At 58.7% G+C, this 26,200-nt stretch overlaps 1 protein-coding gene across 1 annotated transcript; it reads right to left on the bottom strand.

Annotated features, from left to right (window-relative positions):
• Positions 1–4,470: 4,470 nt before the first annotated feature.
• On the bottom strand, positions 4,471–26,200 carry Sh2b2 (SH2B adaptor protein 2). Its single transcript, XM_021728569.3, has 9 exons — positions 25,914–26,200; positions 14,831–15,588; positions 11,306–11,407; positions 9,549–9,640; positions 8,281–8,372; positions 7,998–8,180; positions 7,332–7,543; positions 5,499–5,670; positions 4,471–4,947 (listed from the first exon to the last, which is right to left on the bottom strand). Exons 2-9 carry the CDS (start codon positions 15,557–15,559, stop codon positions 4,619–4,621), a joined length of 1,911 nt encoding a protein of 636 aa, XP_021584244.1. The 5' UTR covers positions 15,560–15,588; positions 25,914–26,200; the 3' UTR covers positions 4,471–4,618.

The raw sequence follows: 26,200 nt of genomic DNA, 5'->3' as shown, positions 1-26,200 counted from the left end.
GGTCTCACTGAGTTGCTGAGGCTGGCTTTGATCTCAAGAGCCTCCTGCCTCAGCCTCCTGAGCTGCTGGGATTACAGGCATGTGCCCTCTGCACCTGGCACAAGCACCAAATTTTAATCTTAATTAGTTGATAATACCATGACCAACTTAAAACACTCCAAACTAATGTTTTACCATATGTGTATACACATGTTTTAAGTTGTGTCCAACTTATAACACATATGTTTTTCTGTGGGCATAAAACCTTCACTTTTTTTTTTTCTTTTAATGAGCTCTTTTCACTGAGCTCCAAACAAGGCCATCCAAGTCAGTGAGAAATCAGGCCTCCTCTCACCTCTGCGTCCTTCTCCAGTTTGTTTGGCAAGATCAAGAGTCTTGATTGTGTCAAGTAGAAACAGGAGGCTGCAGAGCCTGCCACTGATTGTCAGGTGGGAGACAGCACGGGGCTCTTCTTTTCTTTCTTGTCTTTTTTATGATACTAGGGATGGGACCCAAAGTCTCCTGAATGCGAGGCCAGCGCTCCAGCAAGCCCCAGCCACAGCCCAGGGCTTTTCTTTTGATGGTGAATGGCTGAGTCCTCATATCATTGACTCTGCCATTTGTTTTCTTCTTTCTTTTCCTTTTTCCTTTTTTTTTAGTTCTAGGGATTGAACCCAAGGGCGGTTAACCACTGAGCCACACCCCCAGCTCTTTTTATGCTTTATTTAGAGACAGGGTCTCACTGAGTTGCTCAGTGCCTTGCTAAAATACTGAGGCTGGTTCTGAACTCGCCATCCTCTTGTCTCAGCCTCCCGAGCCACTGGGATGACAGATGTGCACCATGACACCCGGCTCTCTGCATTTCTGAACATTTTATTTCAAATATTTTCAATTTTTATCCATTGCTTTAAAGCAGGGTTGTTTACTTGGGGGCCCTGAGATGGTTCACAGATACAATTCGGGAAGTCCATGAACTTGACTGGGCATACAATTACCTATTTATTTATTTATTTTTGCAGTATTGGGATGGAAACCCCGGGGCCTCACACATGCCAGGCAAGCACTCCGTCACTTAGCTACACCCAAGCCTACTTCTCTTAATTAACCTCCAACTGAAAAAAATCACATTTTCTTTCATTTAAGGAGAAACCACATAGTTAGTAGCTGCACCTGTCACTTTGCCACCAATAAGGAATCGGAAATATTGTCATACCACATCTTGGTTGTTGCAGAAACTCTGAAGTATTGTTCATATTCATCGTATTTGAAATTACAAGTCATGAGAACCACTTTGAGTTAGAGCTTTGCTATTTAAAGCGTTAAAAAAGAAACAGGTATATTATCATATCAAACATTTTAAAAATATTTTGAACCTTTTTGTTTTATTTAATAGTTTGACTGAATTTCATTAGAATTGCTTTCCTCTGCTAGTCCATTTATATTTTATTGCATATTAAACATTATTCTGAGCAGGACTGAATCACAAAAGAGACCAGGAACCCCTGGCCCACAGCATTTTGGGGGAGAGTTGGACACCACAGGAAACTTTCTACCTGCAGGGTTGCAGTTTTGGCCAGATGCACCTTATTATGCCTTAGAAAGCATTTTGGGAGATGGCTCAGGAGGCTAACGCAGGAGGATCACCAGTTCAAAGCCAGTCTCAGCAAAAGCCAGGTGCTAAGCAATTCAGTAAGGCCCTGTCTCTCAATAAAATACAAAATAGGGCTGGGGATGTGGCTCAGTGGTCAAGTGCCCCTGAGTTCAATCCCTGGTATTAAAAAAAAAAATTGGGAGAATGATTGAGATTAATTATTCAAAATCTGCCTTCCCTGTCTCATATCTATCTACCTATCTATCATCTATTTATTTATTGTGGTACTGCGTTCTACCTCTGACTTACATTTCCATCCCCTTTTTTCTTTTATTTGGAGATTATTTTGTATTATATAATACAACATAATAATATATTGCCCAGGATCTCACTGAGTTGCTGAGGCTTGCCTCAAACTCACCATCCTCCTGCCTCTGCCTCTGGAGTTGCTGAGATTACAGGTGGGCCTGGATTCCTGGCAATCTCATTGCTAGGCACATCGGAGCCCCTCTGGGTCCTTGGAAATTGACTTCTCTTCCAAAGGGGCTCTGACTTGCCTGTGTTAGCAGTGCCTACCAGAGGCAACTGTTTATTTCCACCACTGCTGGTATGCCAATTCTATTTCTGTAGGCACTTTCAGGGCCATAAAATGGTCAACTTTCCATGTTGGTGGCAAGGCACAGGTGTGGACCCTTCCCCAGGTACCTGGGCTCCCACAGGGGAATGATCCACTTGGAGAAGGAGGAGCCTCACAGGACAACAGGAAGTAGAGCATTTTCCCACTTCCTGGTCTGACTGAGGGGGGATGAGGGAGGGAAAACCGCTCCATGTGGTCAGGCCTGCACTCTTGGGTCACCTTCAGTCAGCTCAGTGGGCCCACAAGTCCTCACTTAGACCTGCTTGTGGCTCCAGGGTCCCTCCTAGGAGAGGATAGAAACTGCAGTGCCTAAGTTTCTTGACCTTGGAGTAGGAGACCAACGGCCAATGGTGGGTGTGATCCTGGGCTGTCCCCTGGCTCCTGCAATCCAGTCTTCCACCAGGAGGAACTCTCCGCCACCCCCCAGCCACTCTGCTGATGACCTTCCTCCTCTGCTACTGTGGCCCAGCCCCTCATCTCTCACCCAGACTCCCTGCCCCCAGCCTCCCAGGGGGATCTCAGCTCCCATTTCTAACTGGCGCCAGCTGCCTAGCGCCTTCTCCTCCCTAGCCTGGCATTCAGGGCTCATGCCATCACTGTGCCTGCAGCCCTCTCCTCCCTTGCCAAGCGCTTTTACGGTAGCTGGGGTTCCTGTGGTCCCAGGGCATGGCCCGACCTCTGTCACTGCCCATCACATAGGCAATGGGCCTGCCTGGCGGCCTTCCCGGCTACTCCACAGTTCTGGCACAGAGCGGGCGTCCCGAACACTGGTTGAGGAGCACATGATGCCACCCCAGAGAGGCTGTTGCCATCTGTGCGACTGCTGTGATTTCCCTAGAGCCCCATTGAGTCTAGGCTTTCTAGAAGCACAAGATTGAGTGACAGAATCGAGATCTGTCCCTGCGGCACACTGCAGAGAAGAGAGGCCCTTTCTACTTGTCGTCCGGGTGCTTACCCTCCAGGCGCATCCTTCGGGAGAGCCAGGGTCACCTTGTCATTTCCTAGAGTTGTTCCCTGAATTCACTTAAGGAGCGCCACAGGAACAGAGCCTGGCTGCCATCCTTAGGGCCTCTGATTGTGCAAAGGTTACATGCCTTTGTGCTCAGATTCCCGTTTGGTTACTTACCATGGGACTCTGCCATGGCTGGCTGTATCAGGAGGACCCGCAGGTCAACTTTTCACTCCCGAGGCTTCCTCAGAACCCTTCCAAAGGGCCACATCCATTGAGAGTGGGGAGGACGCTTCAGGTTTGGAGACTGTGTCTAGCCTGCCAGGAGGGAGGGACATGCAGGAGGCCCTGGCTGACCGAGGCAGAGGCAGCCGGACAGCTTGCACCTCTCTCCTTGTTCTGCTCAGCCTGAGCGTCAACCAGATCTTCTGCTCCTGCTGGGGTGAGATGGGGACTTGCACTTGGCCTCATATAGGCCCCAAACCACCAGGGGACAGGACAGGGGGCTCCGTCCACAGTGGATGGAGATGCTGGAAGCTGAGGTGGCCCAGATCTTGGCCTCCTTGTAGCCACAGTGGCAGCCGAAGGTGCTGTTCTGGTAGCTGAAGCAGCAAAACCTTGGAGCCAGCCCAAGGTGGCTTCTGTCCACTACTATACACATCATGGCCCAGGTCCTACAAGGCTCTCCTGGGGTTCCAGGTCACCAGTTGGGATTGGGGGAGGGGATGTGGGCTTTGACTCAGCAGGAATGGGAGTTTTCACAGAGGGAACACCACCCAAGGCTGGGGACACAGAGTTCCAGCCCTGGCTTTCTTGAGGAAAGGCACAGGGTGTGGGTGGGGGCGAGTTTGAGTTTGGGTCGTTGGGAAATTCAGCCTCTCATTGTCCAATCGCCCAAGGGGCTAACGAGGAGAAACCCTGGCCCCTGACCCTGTCCACACTTTCAGGCCTCTACTGACCTGTGCAAGGACACCCTACTCTGCCAACCAGGGCTCAGCTCCTCAACCTGGCATTCAAGGCGCCGGGGACTTGGCCCGGCCCCACCGTTCAGGGCGTCTCTTTTCCTCTGGCACCCCCACATTCTTGTCCCCTCCTCTCTCACAGCTCCACTAAGGCCCCTTCCCCAGTCCTGACCCTCCGAGCCCACTGCTTATCTCAATAGGCTCCCTAAGGCAGCAGGGCGAGGCTGGCAGAGTCCAGGCCGCGGTGGGCTCCACCTAGCCTGTGTGGCCTTGCGACGGTCCCTGAATGGAGGGAGCCGATTTCCAGAGGAAAGGGAGACCAGCGCAGCGGAAAGGACAACAGGAGAGCCAGTTGCAGTCCCTAAAACAGGCTCTTTAATAACATTATGTCTTCACTGAAGAGCTTCGCTTTTCCCACCAGCGCCAGGCTGGGGCCAGTGGGCGTGGCCGGGCCGCCGGGGGCGTGGCGTCCGCGGGGGGCGTGGCGGCGCGCTGCGGTTCTAATAGAAGGAGTACTGGTTCTCCACGGCGCGCGCGCGGCCCGGCGCCGCGTCCGGGGTCTCATCGGGGGCGCCGGCCGCGGCCTCCAGCAGGCGCTCGGCGCTGTTGCTGCGGCTGCGCGCGCTCAGCGGGACCTCCGCGGGGCGCGGGGGCGCGGGAACCGACGCTGCTGAGGACGACGAGGCGGACGAGGACGAGGCACCGGCCGCATCGGAGGGCGAGGCGGGAGGGCAGGAGGCAGAGACCAGGCTGGAGAAGTAGTGCTGGCCGGCGGACTCGGTCCAGCAAGCGGAGGGCGCGGGCACGGTGCTGGGCGATGGCCCGGGGTCTGCAGTGAGAGGTCACGTGGCGTCAGCGCCCAGCCCGAGGCACCCACGCCCCACCCTTCCCGGCCCAGGCCAAACAGGCAGGTGTGCAGAGTTCCTGGCTGGGCCGTGTGGCCCTGGAATGCATGGGGACCCAGGGCCCTGCTTTAAGTGTCCACCTTTGAACACTGGCCCGGTGCAAGTGGCGATGCACGGACACAGGCAGCGTACCCCTCTTGCGTATGTGGACACCCCCTACACCACCCAGCTAGTGCTTCCTCCCAAGAGTTGCGTGCTGAGCCCCAGCCCATGCAGAACTCCAGAAAACCCACCTGTGCTGCCCCTGAGCACTCCCTCCACTTGCCAGTGGTCTGGGACCTAATTGTTGTGGGGCTGCCTCCCTATCTTGATTTCTGATGTCCCCACCCCTGTCCCCCCATGGCTCACAATGGCTATGGTCAGGCTGGGGGAGGGAGTGCCTTTGACACTCTGGGTCAGGGACTAGCCATGCTGGGTGGCCACCTGCCTGCTTGTCTTCCTAAGGGATCACACGGGCCAGGTGATGGCATCTTACCAGGTGGGGGGCCTTGGGCCCGCACATAGCTGCGCAGGGTGATGTCAGCGGAACCCCCTGACTCCAGGGGAATGGGGTGGGTGTGGAAGTGGCGGAGCATGTCAAGCACAGACTGGAACCAAAGGTGCTGTACATGGCACTGGCCGTGGCCATTCAGGGACAGGCGCAGATGCTGTGAACACAGGCAGGTGGTCAGTGGCAGGGTCCTGGGCTGGTCACCTGCTTGTCTAGTGCCTTTAGGGGTTGTTGGAGGACTAAGTCTCAGTGAGACCGACCCCAGTGCTTCTCACACCTGAGGCCGGTCTGGAGGTGGGGCCACTCCTGTGGTATAAGTGGTGGAGGGGAGCAACAGAGCTGGGTTGGGACTGAAGAGTTGTCGCCAGGCTGAGAGCACCCACTCTGTGCCTGAGCCCTTGCCCTTCACATCCCATCTCCCTCCCAAATCCCAGGAGGTAGGGATCATGGCCTCCATATTAGAGATGTGGAAACAGGAAGGGGGAGAGGCTTGCCCAGTCACAGAGCACAGAGCTTGGAGCACTTCCTCCAAGCCCAGTGGGTCCCACCTCAGCCTCCTCTTGGGCAGAGGCCCAGGGCAGAGCAGGGCCCCAGAGGCAGGTGGAAGCAAGACAGATGCTTCTCACTCTTCTGTGGTTTATTCTCTGAGGGGAAGAGCTGCCTCGGGGACAGTAGTGCTCTTCCTTCTCTGTGTCAGTGGAGGGTCCTGCTCTAGCTGCCACTAAGACCTAGAGTGGTCAGTTTCACTCTGGGGGAATGGCAACCAGCCAGAGGGGAAAGGCAGATTCAAGGTTGCCTCCTGCCCATCCTATTTCCCCCTCCACGCTGCTTGGTGGGCCGGGCCCTATCCTAACCCCTGGCTTAGGCATGTGCAGGATCCAGGCCCTCCCTGGAGGAGTGCTGGCCACCAAGTGACCTGTGAGCCTCTGGGGACAGTGTTAAGTGCCTGGCTGTCAGAAGACCTGCTAAGGCAGGCTGCCTTCCAAGGAGGTGTCGGGCAAGGGGCTGCCCAGGAGAGAGGCCTGGAGGTCACTGGAGGGCCAGCTGGGGCCAGCAGACAATGACCACCAGCTGCAGACCTGGAGTCCTAGGGCACCCCCTCCTGCAGCAGGGACTGATGGGAAATCACGTCCTAGAAGGAGCCAGGGCTGCAGCTGCTTCCTTATCAGAAACACAAGTCTGGTGGGGGTGGGGGGGCACGGAGGTTCCTGCCCACTTTGTGACTTTTCTTGCCATATTTTTCTTGGCCCCATAGGTCATCATGGCCCATGGTCCCTTCTTGGGTGGCACACCTCTGCTCACTTTAGGCCCTGTCTGGTCACCTTCCTGTTTCTGCTGCAGCAGTTCTCACCCTCTGCACACCTCAGACCAGGGTCCCCTGCTCTGCCCCCTAGGCCTACGCAGCCCTCCTGCCCCGCCTAGCACCTCCCCTCCGGTCTGCACTTTCCTTCCCCTCACTTGTCTGAGCACAGGCCAGGTCCAGGAGGGATTGGTAAAGTGACCAGAGCAGGGAAGAGGCGCTGTTGGGGCGCGACCATGAGGGCCTCAGCTAGCCGCAGCCCTGCATCCAGGTGGCTCTGGGTGGAGGCCCTCAGAAGCCCAGGTGCTGTGTGATCCCCAGTGCACAGGTGCCCAAAGGACTTGCCAAATTGGTTCTCAGAAGGGCCTGGCCTTAGGTGCCCTGTCACCAACAGGTGGCTTCCCTATAGGCAGGAGTGAGCCTGATTTGTGGAAAGTCATGCCACACCTAAGCCTCACGACCAGGGCCACCTGCCCCAGGGTGGTCGCTCTACCCCGTGGCTTCCTATGCACACTTGCCTTGGCTTTGCCCTGGAAGTTGAAGGTCAGCACGTACTCCCCAGGCCGAGTCTCACTTTGGCGGATCACGAAGAGGCCGTGGCTCCGGGGTCCACCTGCCAGCACCAGCTGAGCGGCCTTGACCCGTGATAGCGTCCCATGGAACCAGGGGTAGTCGGAGAGCTCCAGCTCTGGCTCAGCCTCGGGATCCTGCTCAGCGGCTCCTTCCTCCCCTGAGGAGCAACAGTGTGAGGGTGATGGAGAGGGCGGGGCAAGCCAGAGAGGAGAGAGGAGAGGCAGCCGCTTTGGTTTTGGTAAAATGCTGCTTGGTTAATTTTAGAACTGGGCAGGGAGCTGATCCCCCATCAGGTATCAGTACAAGGTGAACTGAGAGCAGAGGGCAAGGGCTGGGTCCCTCTGCAAGTTGGCAACCAACCTGGGAACAAATCAAGCCCCCTGTCCCCCCACAGTTCCAACCCTCTGCACCCCATTCCATGAGCATCTTCTATGAAAACCAGGCCTGATGGGAAGGGCCAGGTGCCAACAAAACCCAGAACTGCTGTGGACCAGCAGGAAGAAATGACACTGCTTTGAGGCTCCGCAAGGGCTCCACAGGGTACCCAGAGGTCCCCGTGGCCAGGGCAGGGACCAGGAGGGGAGGGACAGGAGAGCCAGCTGCCACGGTACCTGCATTATTGCCATCACTGCCGCTGCCACTGGGGGACTCCAGGGTCTGCAGGAAGGTCTCCAGTGGGACATGGAGCAGGGACTCTCCGACGGCCTCTCGAGCTCGGCTGTGTGGGGCTGTCACCACGGCGCCCACAGCTGCCGCTGTGTCTTGGGGTCCTTGGGGTCGGGGTGGGTCTGCCGCTGGGAGAATAGCAGGTGAGAAGCGCGTTCCTTTATCTGTCACTCCCAGCCGCCAGCCCTCCCACCCTGTCACCTGTGACTCAGCTCTGCCCCCTCCTACCATCTGTCAAGAGCTCACAGCTGCAGGAGGCCACGCGGCTGGCCAGGCAGGCTCCCCGGGCACAGGACAGCTCGGCGTCTTCCTCGCTGTCGCTGTGGAGTTGAGAAAGCACAGCTGTGTCCTGCCGGGACCTGAACCCGCCCCTGCAGCGGCTGACAGTCACATGACCAGCCTCACCCTAGGCTGGCTCTGTGGCCACCATATGACTGACTAGAGGCCACCAAGTGGGTACAGTGCCCCCTGGGGCTGCATGCCTCCTGCCCCCCTAATAAGGGTTTGGTGGTGGGCGGGGCCTGGTCAGCTTCCTTGCCCCCCAAGGCCTTTGTCTCCCCATTTGTAAAGTGAGGTGTCTGGGGCCCTCCCAGCTCTTCAGTTCTGTAAAGAGAGAAGGCCAGGAAGGAGTTTGCAGAGCAGATGGCGGGCAGGGTGGCAGGGGAGGGATTACAGCCACTTTGGGGATCAGGGCCTGGGAGGCACTCAGGACTTTAATTGTGCTTCCTTAAATGAAGCTGTTAATTAGAAAGCAGCGGCCCCTCCCCCAGGGCGGCTCACCCCATTAGCCAGAAGAGCGCTGCCAAGTGCGCGGCCCTCAGCTGGCCTGCCCCTCCTGCTCCTGGCCTCCGGATCTCTCCTAGATGGTGGAGTCAGTCTCCCTGCTGCTCTCCCTGGACAGCTGACCAGAGCTGCTCCCTGCTTATGACCCGCCATGGCTCCCTTCTGTCCTGACCTACTAGCTTCCTGGGCTCTCATGAGAACCTCCTGCACCAGCCATCCTGGAGGTCTTAACAGCCCCTCCAAGTCCCAGGCTCTTGGTACACATGGACACCTTTTGCTGGGTTGTTCTTTCTGCTTTTCTTCATCCCGTCTGCGGGCTCAGGCCTGCTCTTCAGCTAAGCAGCTGATTAGGCGAGCACCTTTACCACAGGCCTTCCCTGGCTGGGGCTGGGTTAGGGGTTTCTCCCAGCCCCCGGGGCTCATCACGGCCCATCTCTTGGTAGTTGGAGGCTCCCCTGAGGTGAAGACAAGACGTGGGCCAATCCTTCCAGGTCCCTAGACCCTGGCCCTCCAGAGCAGGCCCCACAGAGCCCACAGGTGGTCAGGATGGGGTCAGGGCATGGGGAGCCTGGCTGGCACCCACCTGGAGGGGACTAGGATGAGCAAAGCCCGTTTCTAGAGCTTAGCTCCTGCCCTGCTCTAGAGGCTGCTCCCTGTGTGGTCAGGATCGAGGGCCCAGCCTGTCCCCCTCCTGGGGCCACTCCAGCACTCACCCAGGGTCCACGCAGCCCTGGATGTCGGCCACCCAGGAGTGTTTCTGCAGGGAGTCGATGGTCTCCAGGATGTACTCGGCTCCATTCTCCACCTGGGAAAGAGGGCGTCAGGGTGTGGGCCAGCGCCAGCCTCCCTCCCCTTGGCAGGGGGCTCCGGACCCAGGATGAATGTGCATGTGACTCGTGGGGGTGAGGAGGCAGGAGGACAGTGGGGCCATCACCAGGCACCAGCCCAAACCCAGGCCAGGGCCCCAGGGGTGCAGCCCAGCTCCACGGGACCTGATGTCCTCAGGCCCTGGAGCTGTAGCCTCAAGGAGGCCAGGCTGGCTGGGGAAGGACAGTGGCCTGGACCCCCAGCATGGTGAGTTGAGGGGCTCCCCTGCTTTTGCACCTGGAACTTTACCAATATGGCCACACTCCCCAGAGAAGTCACCTCCAGAGGGCCCTTGTGAGAGCTAGGGCTAGTATGATCTACCCCACAGCTCATAGAATAAGCTTCCACCAGCTCCATGGCTGGGGGCTGATGTCCTGTCCCCATTTGATTAATGTATTTTATTGCAATAGTGGGGCTTGAACCCAGGGGCATGTTACCACTGAGCCATTTTCCAGCCCTTTTAATTTTTTATTTTGAGACAGGGTCTCACTACGTTGCCCAGTCTGGCCTCAAATTTGTAATTCTCCTGTCTTAGCCTCTCGAGTTGCTGGAATTGCTGCTGTGTGCCACCATGCCTGGCTTGTCCCCATTTTATAGATGATGATGACTGAGGTTCAGAGAGGCCAAATAACTTGCTTAAATCACACAGCAATCAGTGATAGTGCTGGGACCTTAACCCAAGTCTCTGGGTTGCCCAGGCCTCATGCTCTTGGCTTTTTGTCTCTGTAAAAATACAGTATTGGGTTGGGAGGGTCCCCAGAGACCCTTCTTTAATCTCTCTCTGAACATACGGGGAAACCGAGTACCACCATGGAGCTGGCAGGCAAGTCCCTCCGCTTCAGGGCTTGTACAGGGGACACCCCGCAGATGGGAATGCCAGGTGGGCAAGGGCTGTGTCCTCAGCCCCCAGCCTGGGGTGACTCAGGGTAAAGGGTGGGAAGATGTTTGCCCAATGCATTAGTGAGTTCGTGACTAAACACACAGGGGTGGGTGGGTAAATACACAACCCCCCCGCCCCCGGGCCTGGAGAAGAGGGTGGGGGCTTCATGTGGCTTTGGGTGGGTGGGACCAGGCATCCCTGGGGACTCTGCCTCACAAACACTCTCTGATCCTTCCAGGAGGCACAGGGACCGCAGCCCTGGCAGCCCAGAGCCATGTCCTCAGTAGACCAGCAGGCCACCCCAGGGAAGGTGGGGCCTGGGAAAAGGATGGGGTGCCTCCCGCCACCCGCAGTGCCTTTGTGCCCTCTGTGGGCCCAGGCCGGTTCCCACACTCCAGTGCCCTGCGACAGGAACATTTGCATAACTGCTGCAAGCTGGCCACCACTTCTGCCTGGGGGGTGCATGTGCCCTGGCTCCAGCAAGGAAGGGAGGGGAGGAAGTGAAACTCACCCAGGCCCGGAGGAAATGGGACGGGGTCCAGATGGCCCCTGGTGCCCGGCCACCTACCTACCTACCCAGAGCCCAGCCCCAGACTCGGGTCCTGGGTAGGTATGAGACATCTGTCCCAGGGGCTTCCTCCCCCCGTTGCCCTCAGCTGGCCACCCAGGAGGGAGGTGGTCTTGGGCAGCCAGAGGATCTTCGGGACCAGGGCGGGGCCTCACCTTGAGCACGAAGGTGTTGTCCTTCTCAGGCATCTCCAAGGGCATGGTGGTGCGGACCTCAATGATGGCCGACAGAGGGATGCTGACCTTGGGCCTGGAGGCCTAGGAGGCCAGGGGAAAGGTCAGTCAGGGCTGTCCCAGGGCCTCCCGACACCCTCTCTACCTCTCCTAGCTCTCGGGGATCAGAGCAGTCCCCAGCGTGGAACTGCTGTGGCCACCCTGGCATAAAGGTGTCCTAGTCCCCAGTTCACAGATGGGAAAGTTGAGGGAGGCAATGAGGGACGTCCCACTGTGGTCATGCAGCAAGTCAGGGATGGACTAAGATTGACTGGACTGAGCCTCCGACCCACAGGTCTGGAGGGGTGAGCCCCACCTGGGCTGCCCCCCCCCAACAACTCCTCCAGACCTGCGGTCTTCCCATTTTTGACCTTGACCCACAGTAAGAAATGCACTTGACGCTGCCGCCCAGCACGCACCTACCCAGGTAAAAGTATCTGAAACCAGCGTCCCACTGGGCGATACTTGCCCTGTGTGTGATGGAATGTGGTGTTTTCTATTCTCTTCTAGTTCATTAAAAAAAAAAACACAAACAAACAAAGAAGAAAAGTTGGCCTCCTGCTTCAGGTGAGGAGCTGGCTCAGCGCTCCTGCCTCAGAATAGGGCTCTGGAGCAGAGCAGGGCCCTGTCCCCAGCTGTGGGTAAAAGAGACTAGTGTTCCCAGTGCCGCTGCAGGGGCACCCAGGGCGCTGGCAGTTTCCCTGGGAGGCTCTCTAGGTGCCTGGCTCTGTGTGCTCTGCCCCAAAGCTCATGGCCGTCGTGGCCTTGGACCTGGGACTGGGATTCCCGGAGGGTTCGGGCTCTAGGACAGGGACTTTCTAGGAGGAAAGGGAAAGACCACACATTCGGTGGGCAGGCAGCAGGGAATTCCTGGCAGGCCTGGCCACCGTCCAGTGGCTGCAGGGCTGGGCTGGGAGCCATGACCCAGGGGCTTGGCTGGGCAGGGTGTCAGGCCATCAGAGTAGCCAGTGGGGCTGGGGGTCCTGGTGGTCATGGGGTGGGTAGGGCAGTGGAGGTTCCTGCTGGCGGGAGGCACTGTGGTCCCTCGGGCTGGCACCTGGGGCCAGCTGTACTGGGGCAGCTGGTCCTGACAGAACTCCTGTGCTCCTTCCCCACTGTCTTTGCTCCCTCAGCTCATGCCCTGTCCCTGTCCCCCTTTGGGCAGCTCCAGTGTCTTTCCTGGGGGCCCCAGGAGCTCACTCTATTAAAGTTTGTATCCAGCCTGCAAATGTGGGTTTCCTGGTGGCCCCCCAATGGCAGAGGCCAGCCCCACTGCTTCTTGGGTCCGTAAGTCTGCCCTGGAGTAGGGCTGAGGGGACCTGGGGTTAGAGACCCTTCCTGCTGGGATGAGAGGGCAGGAAGCCAGAGACTTGGGCTGGGACACCCAGCCCAGGCCCTGCGCCGGCAGACTCCACACTCCCGACTGCTCTGAGGTGCAGCCGGTGCCCAGAGGTGAAGGGAGATGCAGACCTGGGGGGTGGCCCAGCAGTGGGGTGTCAGCAGGGGTGCTCTGGGTGCTCCTCCACCCTGTGGCCAGACACATTTGGAAAACCCAACCTGAGCCCTTAGCATGTTCTGGGGTTTGGACGTGGTTTGCTCCCCAAGGGGACCTGTGCTGGAGGCTGGGTCCCCACTCTGCCGCTTTCAGGAGGCAGTGGGACCTTTAAGAATTGGAGTCTGGTGGAAGGTGGCGGGTCACTGGGGGCACTGCCCTGGGAAGAGGTTAATGTAGTCTCCAGGGCCCCTGGCGCTGTTCCAGGAGGGAGATTGATTGCTCCATAAACTTGGCCTTCCCGGCATGCAGCCATTTCCCTTTTGCCTTCTCTGCCGTGTTGTGACAGGCCAAGAAGATCCTCAGCAGAGACCGGAAACGTGGAGCTTCCTGCTCTTGGACTTTCAGCCTCCAAAATTGGGATGAAGAAATCTCTTTTCTTTATCTAATATCTAGCTTCAGGTATTTTATTATAGCAACAGAAAATGCCCCCTGGTGTGATCCACCCTTCCCCTGGGAGCACTCCCAAATACCAAGATATGTTCCAATGATTGTGTGAAGATGAGGAAGACATTATGGGGTAGAAACACGCTGGTCTTCCTCAGAGGTTGTGGAAGGGTCCTGTGAGCCCTCAGGAACCTGCCTTCTGACAGTGGTAAAGCTGGCAGGTTCTGCAGAGACCAAGGCAGAGGGCACCAGCTGCTGCGTCCCCTCCCCCAGGGCAGCAGACACAGCTATTTACAGACAGACAGCTGTGACTGCCACTCAGGGGTGGAGGGGGTAAAGCCTTGGGCCTCTGTCCCTGCCCTCTGGGTGACCTTGAGTGAGCCCCACCTCTCACGGGGCCTTGGTCTCCCTGTCTGCCAAGGGGTGGAGTTGGGCTTAGTGGCTATGATTTCTCTCAGGGACCTAAGGGGACTGGCAAAGAGTCCTTGTGAAGCCTGGGAGTTCTGGGACTTGGGGAGAAGCTCTTCAGAGTGTCTCAGGGAAGTCACCTCTCTAGAGCCCTGTGGCTCATGAGCACCTGTCCTCGGGAGCCCACGCACCTGCATTTCTAGGAGGGGTATGCTGAGTTCCCAAGAGACTCAGGCGGGCCCTGGGGTGGCCGGGAGCCTCCATGGGCCCCCGAGGGGTGTTGTCAGTTTCTATACCTGCTCAACCTGTGTGCCAGGGACCCCCACCCCCACTCCTTTCAAACCCAAACACCAGGGTGATGGGTATAATTAGCCCATCTCTGCCACCCACTGGGGATAGGCCACACCCCTTTTCTGGGTATAATAAGTTTGTGTTTTCTTCTGTGACCTGGGGACCAGGTGCCCACCTGACTGGGGTACTGGGAGGAGGACATCTTGTATGTGCACATGGCCACCAGCCTGAGGGCCGGGCACATGGTGGGATCTCAGGAGGTGAATACTAAGGGGACAATCATTCCCACTTTACTAACAAGCAGGCTTGCCACTTGGAGAAGGCCCAAGCTACCATCAGTGTTCTGATGGCCAGTCCCCAAGAGGGCCAGGGGCCAGTGCACTCAGACAGTGAGCAGAGACACCCAAGAGGTGGTGACGGCCAGTGAGAAGCCTTGCCTTCCTCTGGCTGGAAAAGGGCCACTTGGGCAGAGCAGGGCTGGAGCCTGGCAGCCCAGAAGCAGGCCTCCTGGGGCCCCTCTCTGAGTGTGCTCTGTCACTGCCTGTCCCTCATCCAGCAGGCCTCCTCGCTGACCAGTGCCTGCCCTGGTGCCAGGGTGAGGAGGAAAGGAGGACAGGCGGCCAGGCAGGCTCCTTAGCACCCAGGCGCGGTTCCCTTTCCTGGTTCACAGAGGAAGGGTGGGGTTTACCCAGGAGGCAGAGCTGGGCCAGCATCCTGGCACCACAGGCTCCACCCTGTCCATCTGATGAGGCCACTGGGTCCTCAGCCAGCAGTTGCCCGAGCTGCTGCCCTTCTCCTCCTCCATCCTCCCGGTACAAGGAGAAGCTCACCTTGGGTGGCACGAAGAACTCCAGGCGGAAGCGTTCCCCAGCCACCGCCCTGCGTAGGAGCAGGCGGCACTTCTGCCACTGCGCGGCGCCCCCAGGGCCTGTGGCTGCATCGTCCGCCACCATAAAGCGCAGCGCACCCTCGCGCTGGATGTCCACCAGCTCCACCTTGGCCGCCAGAGTCCGTGATAGCCGCAGGCGACGCGTCCACTTGTCACGTGGCTCCGCAGGGGGCTCAGCGGCCCGCGGGGTGGCCCCAGCTTCAGGCTCAGGGGAGGCGCGACGGTGCCACATGTCCCGCACACCGTCCACCACACACAGGCTCATGTTGCGCAGGGAGAAGCCCTTACGGACCCGGGCCTTGGCCGCCACGTGCGCCGACACGTCCTCCGAGCTCCGCGAGTGGCCATAGGCAGTAGTCTTGAGCGCTGAGGTCCCCACGGGCTCAGGCTCCATGGCGTTGGCGCGCTCAGGGGTCCCCCGCGACGCTGGCCCTGCCACCAGCATGCGGCGCACCTCCTCGCTGAAGACGTCCAGGAAGTTGGCGGTGAAGTGGCGGGAAAAGGAGGTCCCGGCGTCGGGCGTGTCGTAGGCCGGGTTGTCCCGCAAGAAGCGGCAAAACTTGTGCGCGAAGTCCACGGCGGCCACTTGCGCGTGCAGCTCGCAGAACTGCCGCCAGTCCGGGACAGGGACCGGGGTAGCGGCGGCGGCGCCAGGGTCGGCACCGTTCATGGCTCCCGTCCCATCGCGGTACCCTGCAGCTGTGGGGACAAGAGCAGCAGTGACCTTCTGACCACTGAACTGCGTGCCCATCTATCACCTCCTTTGGGCAGCCGGGCTCCCCAAGGCTGTGCATGTAAGTGCGGCGGGGTGCTGCCCTCAGCTGCTAGAGCAGCAGGGAAGAGTGAAGAGGAAGGAAACAGAGGACAACGCGGTGTCCCCAGGAAGGGAGCCCCACATTCATATCCTTCCAAACAGCAATCTCAGGGAACCCCAGGGTCATGCCTGTGGTCTGCAGAGGAGGCTGGAGTGACAGATGCCTTAAAGTGGGGCCCCTACAAGCCTTCAGTGACCTCACTTTCCTCAGTAACCTCTTCTAAGGTCCCCAAAGCCTGGTGGGCAAGAAGAAGTCACACACAATCCGATTGGCTCTGCCTCTGAAATGAGCAGAGAGCACAGCCAGCCCTTGGCCACTCCTCCACAGGCCTCTGAGTCCTTCCCAAGCCTGGCATGGTGGCCTCTAATTCCAGTGACGACTTGGGAGGGCAAGGCAGGAAGACTGCAAGTTTGAGATCAGCCTCAGCCGCTTAGCAAGACCGTGTCTCAAAATAAAAAAGGGCTGGGGATGTGGCTCAGCGGTAGAGCTGCCCAGAGTTCAACCCCAAGTTCAGGGGGAGAAAAAGAAAAATCCTTCCCTTGCCTGCAGTACTTCAGAGCGCCTTCACCTGTCCAGCGAGCCTGACCTGAGTCCCTAGTCTGCTTTCCACCAGGACCCCAGTCACCATTTCTAAAACACAGGACACATTTGGTCCCTTTGCCCTCAAATCCGACCAAGGCTGGGAGCAGAAGTCAGAGTCCTACCCGGCTCCCCAGGCCTGGCAGCAGCTACTGCATTTACCTCTGTAGACCCATCTTCTGCTGCTTGCTCCCGGGCACCTGCCTACTTGCCATCCTGGAGGTGTGCTGGCTGGGCTCCCACCTCAGGGCCTTTGCTTGTGCCTTCAGTGTCCTCTCCCTCACATCCTTTGGGGTTTTTCTAATATCATTCTGTCCCACTGCCTGGCCTGGACACTCTATTGAGAACAATAAATGTTCCACACTCTCCAGCACAGACGCTCTGTGCCCCGTGCCTGTTTGGAGTCTCCATGGCATGCACTGTCACCTGACATAGCATGTGTCTGCTCATCTGGTTGTGTGTCCTCCTCTGCCCTCTTCCTCCAGAAGGCAGGTTCCACAAGGCAGGAATAGTGACAGTGCTGCAAGTCTAAGTGTAGCTGTCCCCAGAACTGGGCACATAGCAGGTGCTCAGTCAACACTGACGGAATGAAGGAACAAATGAACGTGTTCAGCACACCACGTGGTGTCACAGCTGTCACCACACGGGGCCTGAGGACTTATCAGTGACAAGACAGGTCTAGAATTCTTATCTAGGTCTTCATGAGTCTGGGACTCAGGGGTCACCTCCCTATGTGGAAAGAGCACGGGCCATTTTTCGTGTGTACGGGCATTGAAGGTCCCACTCCCCTCACAGAGGCCTGCTTGCTGTCCCCTCCAGAACTCCTGGCCAAGCCCAGCCTTCTGGAGGAATCTTCAACCTAGGAATCCCAGCGGCTACCTCCTTAGCTTCCTTCCTACTGCACAGCAAGGCCATCCTTCCCCATGTCCAGTTGGTTACTTGTGGGGACTTGCCTCCTGGTCCCCCTAAGTGGCCATTTTCCCCGGGGGCCAGGCCCAGGTGCACACTCCCACCCCCCTCCAGGCCAGGGTGAAAATCACTAAGGGAAAATAAGTGAGGAGCTGAGGCTCTGCCCTGGGGCCCTCCTGCCTGAGGGACCAGCCTGGTGTTGGGATGGAGGGACTGTCCCCCTAAGGGGCTGACAGGGGGCCATGCCCTCACCTGCCCTCCCAGGATCCCCCCAGTTCCCGGCATGCTCCTCTCTCCCAGCTCTGGGGAGCACCATCTCAGGCCTCCCCGGGAGCCGGGCCCTGTAATTAAGTGCCAGGTGAGAACGGCTGCCCTATTTCCAGGGACCACCTGCAGGGCCTCTGCGCTGAGGGCACCCTGGGAATTCCCTCTCCTTGGGTCAGCTTCCATCTGCAGTCGCAAGCCACAGGACCCGCCTGGGGAGGAAGTACTGAGGACAGGTTTCCAAACTGGCGGGGAGACTCCTGCCCAGTACTGGGGTGAGGGAGCCAGGAGGTTAGGAAGGTCTGGGATTCCCATCTGCAGCCTGATCAATGGCTGCAGTGGGACTTACCAGGGCTTTAGATTTGGAGGTGGAGGTGCTGAATCCATGAAAATGGGGGTCAGTGCTCAGGCCTGACCTTTTCCCTGCCCTGCTGCTCCTCCTCTCATCCCTGGATAACTCCTACTCACTCTTCTAGAACAAGTCCAGGGGCTGCTTCCCCCAGGAAGCCCTTCCTGGCCTCTCCTGCCCAGGCTGGCACAGGTGGCTCCTCTGGGCTCCACAGCCCCCTCCTGTGTGTCTCTCCAGCGAGTTCTAATTGCAGGGTGCTCCCACTGTCTCCGGACCTGGCACAAGCACTCCTTCAGGGCCAAGGCAGGCCTGGGTCATACCCCAGATGGCTGGCTCTTGCTCCTTCCCCTGGGGACAGGGCAGCAGCACACCTGCCAGCAGTCAGCATGGCTTCCAGAGAAGGTGGGGAGGCAGATCCCCAGGGGCACTTCCTGGGGGGTGGGCTGCAGCTAAAACCACAAGGCCCTGTCCCAGGGCCCCAAGCCCATCCATATATCCAGCAGGCCAGGGCCACAGTGGCCATGTCCCCTCCCCCTCACTCCCCCGTACTACTGAAACCTCTACAGGGGTCAGAATAGGGAACCGGGGGGCTGGGGATGTGGCTCAAGCGGTAGCGCGCTCGCCTAGCATGCGTGCGGCCCGGGTTCGATCCTCAGCAGCACCACATACCAACAAAGATGTTGTGTCCGCCAAGAACTAAGAAAAAATAAATAAATGTTAAAATTCTCTCTCTCTCTCTCTGTCCCCCTCTCTCACTCTCTCTTTAAAAAAAAAAAAAAAAAAAAAAAAAAAGAATAGGGAACCGGGCGGCTCAGGAAGGCTAGGTGAAGCAAGTGAGCCCTACGTGGGGCCGGTGGGGCAGGCAGGGGCCATCCGTTCCCTGTCCCTCCCACTCTTCCTGCTGGCTGGGAAAAATCTCCCCAGGGAGAAGGGATGGAGTCAAGGGACAGGGCCCTGGGAAGGCTGTCACATGTAGGTGCAGCTGGCCCTCATGGGGAGGGGTGGAACTTGAAGAGGACCCTGCCAAGGCTCTTGGCAGGTGTGGTCATGTCTAAAGCAGGAACTGGTGGGAAGGCACTGGGTCGGGGCTGCCCCGACCACTCCTCCTCAACACTGCTGGCTGGTCAGGAGCCCATGGGCCCAGCAGCCCTCTGTGTCCCTGGGGGCTAAGCAAGGGTCAAGTAGCCAGAGGTAAAAGTCCTCAAGCATCAGGGTCAGCAAGGAGCACTGCACCTAGTTACAGATGGAGAAACTGGGGCCCAGTTTCTCCTCCATAGGAGACAGAAAACTGGGGCCCAGTTTCTCCTCCATAGGAGATAGAGGGGAGGCTGTAGACCACAGGGAAGAGGATCTGGCTATGGCTAGAGTAAGGGTGTGCTGTCCCTAACTGTCTTTGGGACCAGAGTTGGGGAGAATGCCAAGCAGCTGACCTGGGTTCAAGGCCTAACCCTCCTGCTCCCTGAGACATGCTGACCACACCCCCAATCTCAGAGGTTGTTTTCCTCAAATGCAAATGGGGGCCCCCTTCCCCAGAAGAGCAGCATGAGAAGTGGACCCTGCAATGTTCTGAGCAAGTGCAGGCTTGGGCAGGCCAGGGTGGTTTCCCCTGTCCTCTGGGTGGGGCCAGAAGTGTTTCCATCCAACTCAGGGGACCAGCCAGTGTAACATTCAAACAATCACTGTGCAGGGAACTGTGGATCCAGATACGGAGAAAGGAGGGTCCAAGGGGGCGGAGAACCCAGAGGCACCAGAGACAGGATGGACTGTCACCCTTGCTCCTACTGTCTGGGCTGGCCTTGAAGGTCTGTGCATTGAACTCAGCTGGCCTAGGGCTCCCTGGGCCTGTAGCCTCCCAGTTCTGCCTGTGTTCTGCCCAGGTCACTCCTCCAGCTACCCGAATTCTTCCAGCCTTGGACTGTGCAAAATTCTCTCCTCTTCCAGGGCTGGCCCTGCACTGGATCTCCCTCCCAAGCTCCATCAACCCTAAGGCCCCCGGCCCTCAGGTTTCTGTGGTCAGGTCCCAGCCTTCCTCCTATGGTCCCCAGGGAGCCAGAAAAGGCCTGCTGAACCAGTCTGGGAGATCTGGCCCTCTGGGGCAGACCCAGTGTCTCCCAGGGCCTCAGCTTCCCCTCTGGTAAAGAGGGACCAGCGGTGGCAGGGGCTCCTGATTCTGACGCAGAGGCCATGGCCCTTGGATACCGAAGACTGGGGTCCAGCTGTCACTGCACTGCAGCCAGGAACCGGCTGGGGTTCCCTCCCACCTTCAGTTTCCTCTCTGAGGGCTGGGACTGGAGACAAAGGAAGTCGCCATGCTCCAGGGATCCGGTGCTGGCCCCAGGGCGCGTGGGCGGCAGACCACCCTCCCCAGTCTGTCGCCCCCAGCTTTTCCTAGGCTTGCCTGAGCTGTCTGGCTTCTTCTCCCGAAAAAAAAAAAAAAAACCGTTTTCTTTTTCTCTTTTTGTATTGGTTCCCATCTTGGTGGGATGGGGCTTCGGAGGGGTGGGATGGGGCTTCGGAGGGGCGGGGTGGAGGAAACCTGATCCAGTCCCTGCTCTCCGTTTTTTCCAAGGCCAGTCCTCATCCCAAGGCCAGAACCCGGCCCACGACCGGCCCCAAGCTGGGCTGGATATGCAGCCCCGCCACCCGCCGCACAGGGCGGGGGAGGGGGCGGCCGGCTTTCCGCAGGTAAAAATAGTATCGAAAATTGGAAAAGGGCGGGGGGAGCCGGTCTCCAGCCCCAGCCAGCGCGCAGTTCCGGACCCCAAGGCCGGGTCATTCCTTAAAATATTGATGAGCCAGCGAGACGCCCCCACTAATGGGCCGGCGACCAATCGATCCACCGCGTAGTGGGTGGCGGCCTGGGGGCGGGGAGAGGCAAAAGCCCCGCCCACAGACTGCAGGGGCTTGGGTTTCTGGGCGCATCGGCCTCCGCACCACAGGCTACTGTGTCCAGAGAGGAAGGATGGTCCACCGCCCGAGGCAAGGCTGCCCCACACAGGCGTACTGCCTGGCAGGACGCAGGCAACATGCTCACCCCAAGATTGGCCTTTCCTTCTGCACCCTCACTCCGCTCCATCCGTGGAGGACCCAGTGTGTGAGGGGGAAGGCGGTCAGAACTAAGGCTCCTCTGTTCGAGGCTGGCAGCGCCACCCTCCAATAACCACTTGCTATAGGGAAACTGAGGCCTCCCCCCAACACACCAAGAGGAGGCAAAGCCCCAGTCTGTCTCCCGCCATCCTTTGGTCCTAACCATGCCTCATCGTGTCTTTCCTTAGCGCTGGCTTGGCCTGACCACTGGACAGCACTTGACACTAAGACTGCTCTTCCTCTAGTGCCCCCAGGCCTCTGCAGGACTGTTCCTTTCAGGGGCACCCCAGCTCCCTCTCTGGGTACCCCTGACCACGCAAAACTCAGACCAACGTCCCTCCACCCTGGAGGGACTTCCACTAGCTGTCGGACACTTGGGGGCTGGTTCTTGAGGCCAACCCATCCCTCACCTTCCCAGAAACTGTCTCCATGGGCAAGCTGTGACCAGGGCCTCCTGCCCGAGGGAGGCTACAACTGGAATTCCCCAGCACATCCCACCCAGAATCGGTGCTCACCCTATATCCCTGGCAGAGTGCAGAAGTGGGCATGATTTTTCTTCTTAACACCCTTGAACCTGCTGGGACTTTGGGGCAGAGTGGATGCAGGTGTCAGGGACAGGTGTGGATTAAGAGTCCTTGAGACCCTGCCTCTGTATGGGTGAGTGGCAGGGGACCCTGGGTGGTCTTGGCTTTCCCAAGCAAGAAAACAGGGGCCAGGACAAGACGAGGAGCTGGGGCCTGGGGTCTCAAGAGGGAGGCCCGTTGGATTCCATAGTTGAACTTGACAGTTGGGATAGAGCTTCCTGATTCATGACCTGCTTGGAGGAGCATGGCTGAGAGGCAGCTTTTAGAACAGTCCAGAACACCACCGGCTTCTTAAGCAACCCATCCTCTGTCACTGTGTGTGTGTGTGTGTGTGTGTGTGTGTGCCCGCCCTGAGGGAGCTCTTCTGCAGAGCACCCTAGCTTTTACTGACAACCCTTGACAAGCCTGCTGGCTCTGGAGCCTGAAGACCTCAGTCTCAAGGAGGGGGGCATGGCTACATTAGACAGTCGCTCCCCATTATAGGGGCCCCTACGGCTTGGGCATCTCCCTGCCAAAATCTGTTCACTTGACACATTGGGACAATGGAGTAGTTAAAAGCCCTGAGATCTGAAGCCAGTCCTTTCCAGTTTGAATCCCAGCACACACACACACACCCTGGCACCCACTTCCTAGCTGGATGGTCCCTTGGCCTCCCGGGGCCTCAGTTTCCCTGTTAAGATGGAGAGTCAGAGCAGCCCCAATGTCACAGGGCTGTCATGAGGACTGAGTAAGTAATTTGTTTAAAAGTCAAAGCTCTTCTGCTTCAACTTCTTAAATATCCTGTGTCCACCGCTCTGGGCAGAAGCTGCCGGGGCTTCTTCCCAGGCCTCTCCCCATAAATACAGGCTCCACAGTGTAGCCAAAGTCAGCTTTTAGGAACCCACTTCTCAGCTAGGCATGGTGGTGCACGCCTGTAATCCCAGTAACTCAGGAGGCTGAGGCAGGAGGATCACAAATTTGAGGCCAGCCTGGGCATCTAAGTGAGACCCTGTCCCCCCCCCCCCAAAAAAAAGTGCTGGGGTTGTGGCTTAGTGGTAGAGCACCTCTGGGTTCAATACCCAATACCAAAAAGAAAAAGAATCTAAGGGGACCATGCCTGTTTAAAACCTGACTACGCACATCTTCCCCATAAGAAGGATTGTCCCTTTGTGCAGATGAAGAAATGGGGTTCTGGCCAGGGAGGCGACAGCCCCTCATTAACTGGGTTTTTCCTGGGCTCTCACTATGTGCCAAGAACCATGGAAGAGGCCCAGGGTTGCAGAATGGGCAAGAGAGGCATTTGGAGCCAAGTTCCAGGGCTGTCCCTTCCTGGAGCACAAACTACACCCAGCAGGGACTGTTCCTGGAGAACCTGAAGGCACAGTGGCAGGACCCAGTCCCTGCACTGGGGGAAAGGAGGGAGAACTCTGAGCCTGAGGGGCAGGAAAATCCACAGCTGGGACTTGATCAGGGTCAGATGAGTAGAAATGGGGGCCAGGACAAGAAGAGGGGCTGGGACCTGGGGTCTTAAGAGGTAGGCCCATCTTCCTTCAGGAGCACCCAGTGCTGGACAGTTCCTCAACAGGCTTTGAAGGTGGAGAGCAGGCTGGGCTGGCTCCAGCTGCACTGGCCCTACTCTCTCCCACTCCATGCTGCCTTCCTCAGGTTGCAGAGCAGAGAGGCCCCTCTCCAGCTTTAGCTTGAACCTTTCAACTTCTCCCCCTCTCCCAGTGTTACGGACATCACGTGAGCCCCAGCCCAGGCCCCAAGATCTGCAGGATGCTCCCCTCAGTGCTGCCACTCAGCGCACCAGTCCGCCTTCTGATCTTTTCATGACCCACATACCTGTGACTCCTAACTGCCACCTCCATGGCTCCCTCAGTCCTGAGCAGCCTAGAACTCTGGGCACTTCAGGTGCTGATTAAGGGTCCCAGGGCCCTTCTCTGAGCTCCTCAGCTCCCAGCCTGGCTGATCTCAGGGAGCCTCAAACTCAGCACATGGAAGTTCTACACCCCCTCTCCCTCCAACCCTACCTGTCCTCTGCTCGAGTCTCAGCATCCAGCCCGTGTCACCCTGCCTACTCCCATCGCTCTGCCTTGGTAGCTGGCAGTCTGGAGGCCCAGAATGCCCGCCCCTTGATCCTGTTTTCCCCCTACCTTGCTCCTCATGACATCACATGACTGGTGACCTGTTTCCTCCAACAGACTGTGGCACCCAAGTGCTGTTACATTTGCCCCTGCGTGGCCCTGTTCTGGAGCCCAACCTGGCTTCAACTGGAGGAACCAGATGACATTGAGTTCCCACACGGGATGCTCTGCCTCTTGCTGCCCAAACAGGTGTGGGCTGTGACCTCATGTTAAGGTCACACCTGTATCCCCCGGGAGAGAGCACAGCCAGAAAAATGACCCAACCAAGGGAGGGGGGAGAAACCTCCCCAGGCCTGGGAGTTCTGGCCACCGCTGTGGGCCCATATGGGTGGTGGGGATCATCAGGAGGGAAGGCAGGCCCAAGCCCGGATCAGACCCCTGTGGGGACCACAGCCATCAGGTTCCCAGCTCCCAATCCCTGTGCCCTCGGGACTGTCAGAGAAAAGTGGCAGGAGGCCTGGTCTGTGGGCTGAGGGTCTGTGGGCAAGTTCCACCTCCCTTAAATTTGTCCCCACCTCTGTAAGACAGGAATGAGAACAGTGCCAAATCCACAGGGCTGTTGTGACCATCACCTGAGAAACAGCACTGATGCCCTTATCCTGACACAAGTCAGCTCCAGACCAGCAACTCAGCCCTGGAGGGCCAGGGTCCATCTGGGTGGACACCCCCATCTCACATCCTCAAGGGAACCAACCCGGAAATGTGAGTTCTAGAGTCCTCGGAGGGCCACACTAAGTAGAAAAGAGGGGTTTGGAAACTGTAGGTGGATTTTTCACAATGAGGGTAGGAAAACCATGTGCACTAGCCCTTGGGTAACTGGACCCGCTGGACTAGGTGGGCGGCAGCAGCAGCAGCAGCTCTTGCCTGTGACCACTCACACCCCAGGATGGTGCTTCTGGGACTTCAGGGGTGAGACCTCTAGGGAAAGAGTAGAAGGAGGGGATGGGGATATAGCTCAGCTGGTAGAGTGCTTGCCTCGCATGCACAAGGTCCTGGGTTCAATTCCCAGCACTGCACACACACAAGAAAGAGTAGAAGGAAGCCCCAGTGGGAAAGTCTGCTGAGTTCCCCTCAACCCGGACCCCAGCTAGACTGAGGGACTGCTGCTCATTCAAAGCCCCCAGGCTGAAAGTTCTATGTCACTCCCCCAGCCAGTGGCTTCTGGACCAGGCAGGGAGGCTGGGGGGATGCCAAGTGTTCCCTCCCACCTAGCAGGGGCAGAACAGGAGGGCTTCGGATCACCCCTGCAGTAGCAGAAGCCGTGCCTTGGGCCCCCTGTCCCTAAGAGGCGCAGGCTGCCCTGTGTTGGAGGGAAGCAACTCCTGCCTGTCACCCCTCAGGAAGCAGGAAGAACCATCCTCATTTTGCAGGGTAGATGATGTTGGCTCGAGAGGCAGAGGAAGAGGTCGGGTTCAACCCAGGTCGGAAGCTCTCCTAGCACCGACCGGGTGTGAACACAGATCCGGGCTTATTCATGTTCACGGTCCCTCCCGAGGCTGTCCAGTCTGCCCTGCGTGGCTCCTCAGAGGCCCGGGTTACTGCGGACTCTCTCCCTGAAGACCTTACTTTGGGGGCTGCTGAGGGCGAGGTTGGTCCCCATCCCTTCCTGGCCTGGCAGCTGCTCTGGCGCGACTCTGATTCACGCTGCCCGCAGGTTCCTCAATGGCCGAGGCCGAAGGGCCTGAATGGAGGGCACGAACCCGCCCCTTCTTAAAGGCGCCGGACTCCGGGGCACCCTCGGCAATCCATCCCACTAACGGGGGCTGTCTGGGAACTCTAGGGTGGGCGGGTCTGGAATGGTGGCCGTGGGAAAGAGGGCCTGGGCCGAATGGAGGGCGTGCCAGCCTGGAACTGTGGCCTAGATGGGATCTCTTCCCACTCCAGCTCGTGGGCCTCGTGCTCCTTCTAGGTTGACCCACCCCTTCCTCCCTCCGAGGAAAGAGACCTGAGCGTCCCCTCCCCACTTCCAAGGACCCCGCCTCCGGGGACCAGCTGCGCTCGCTCCACTGCCCAGCCCGGGTCAGAGGAGGGGGCGAGGGCGCAGCTGCTCCGGAGGCGCTTCGACCCATCTCGCCACTCCCCGCCCGGCCCCAGATGGGGGTCCGGGAGCCGATCCCAGCGGGGGCGCATCCCTCGCTCGCGCATCCTCTTCCCTCCCACCCGCGCACACAAAGACGACACGCTCGGACCAGGGCGCGTGCGGCCGCGCTTCCCGGGGCAGCGGTGCGCACACACACGCACGCCCTCAGGGACTGCCGAGAGCCCCGGTGAGGGACCAGGGGACCGGGAACTGAGGACCAGCAGGCCTTACCTACAGGCGTGCAGCTGGGGCCGCGCGGGCCGGGGAGCCGGCGGAGCACTGCCCCGACTGCGGCCGGGCTCCCGGGGCCCGGCGGCTCATGGTCCGCGGCGGGTTTGGTTCCCTCCGGGCGGGAGCCCCCGGCGGCGGAGGCGGCGGCGGCTCCTCCCTCCCTGGTTCACAGCCTCGAAGGCTCGTGCGCTCCTCGCGGTCCCGGCACGGCCCCCGCGCAGCTCCCCGGGCTGCCGAGCCCCGCGCGCTCCGAGCTCAACCCCGCGCGGCGCGCGCCCCGCCCGCTC

Source organism: Ictidomys tridecemlineatus, chromosome 10, assembly GCF_052094955.1.
Source record: "Ictidomys tridecemlineatus isolate mIctTri1 chromosome 10, mIctTri1.hap1, whole genome shotgun sequence".
Taxonomy (NCBI): Eukaryota; Metazoa; Chordata; class Mammalia; order Rodentia; family Sciuridae; genus Ictidomys; species Ictidomys tridecemlineatus.
This window is presented reverse-complemented; position numbering and strand designations above follow the sequence as displayed.

Coding starts and splice junctions, on each gene's coding strand:
- Sh2b2 (XM_021728569.3), bottom strand. CDS start 15,559: ATGAACGGTGCCGACCCTGGCGCCGCCGCCGCTACCCCGGTCCCTGTC. Junction 9,641..11,305: donor ACAACACCTTCGTGCTCAAG/GTGAGGCCCCGC, acceptor CCTCTTTCCCAG/GTGGAGAATGGAGCCGAGTA. Junction 8,181..8,280: donor CTGTGAGCTCTTGACAGATG/GTAGGAGGGGGC, acceptor CTATTCTCCCAG/CGGCAGACCCACCCCGACCC.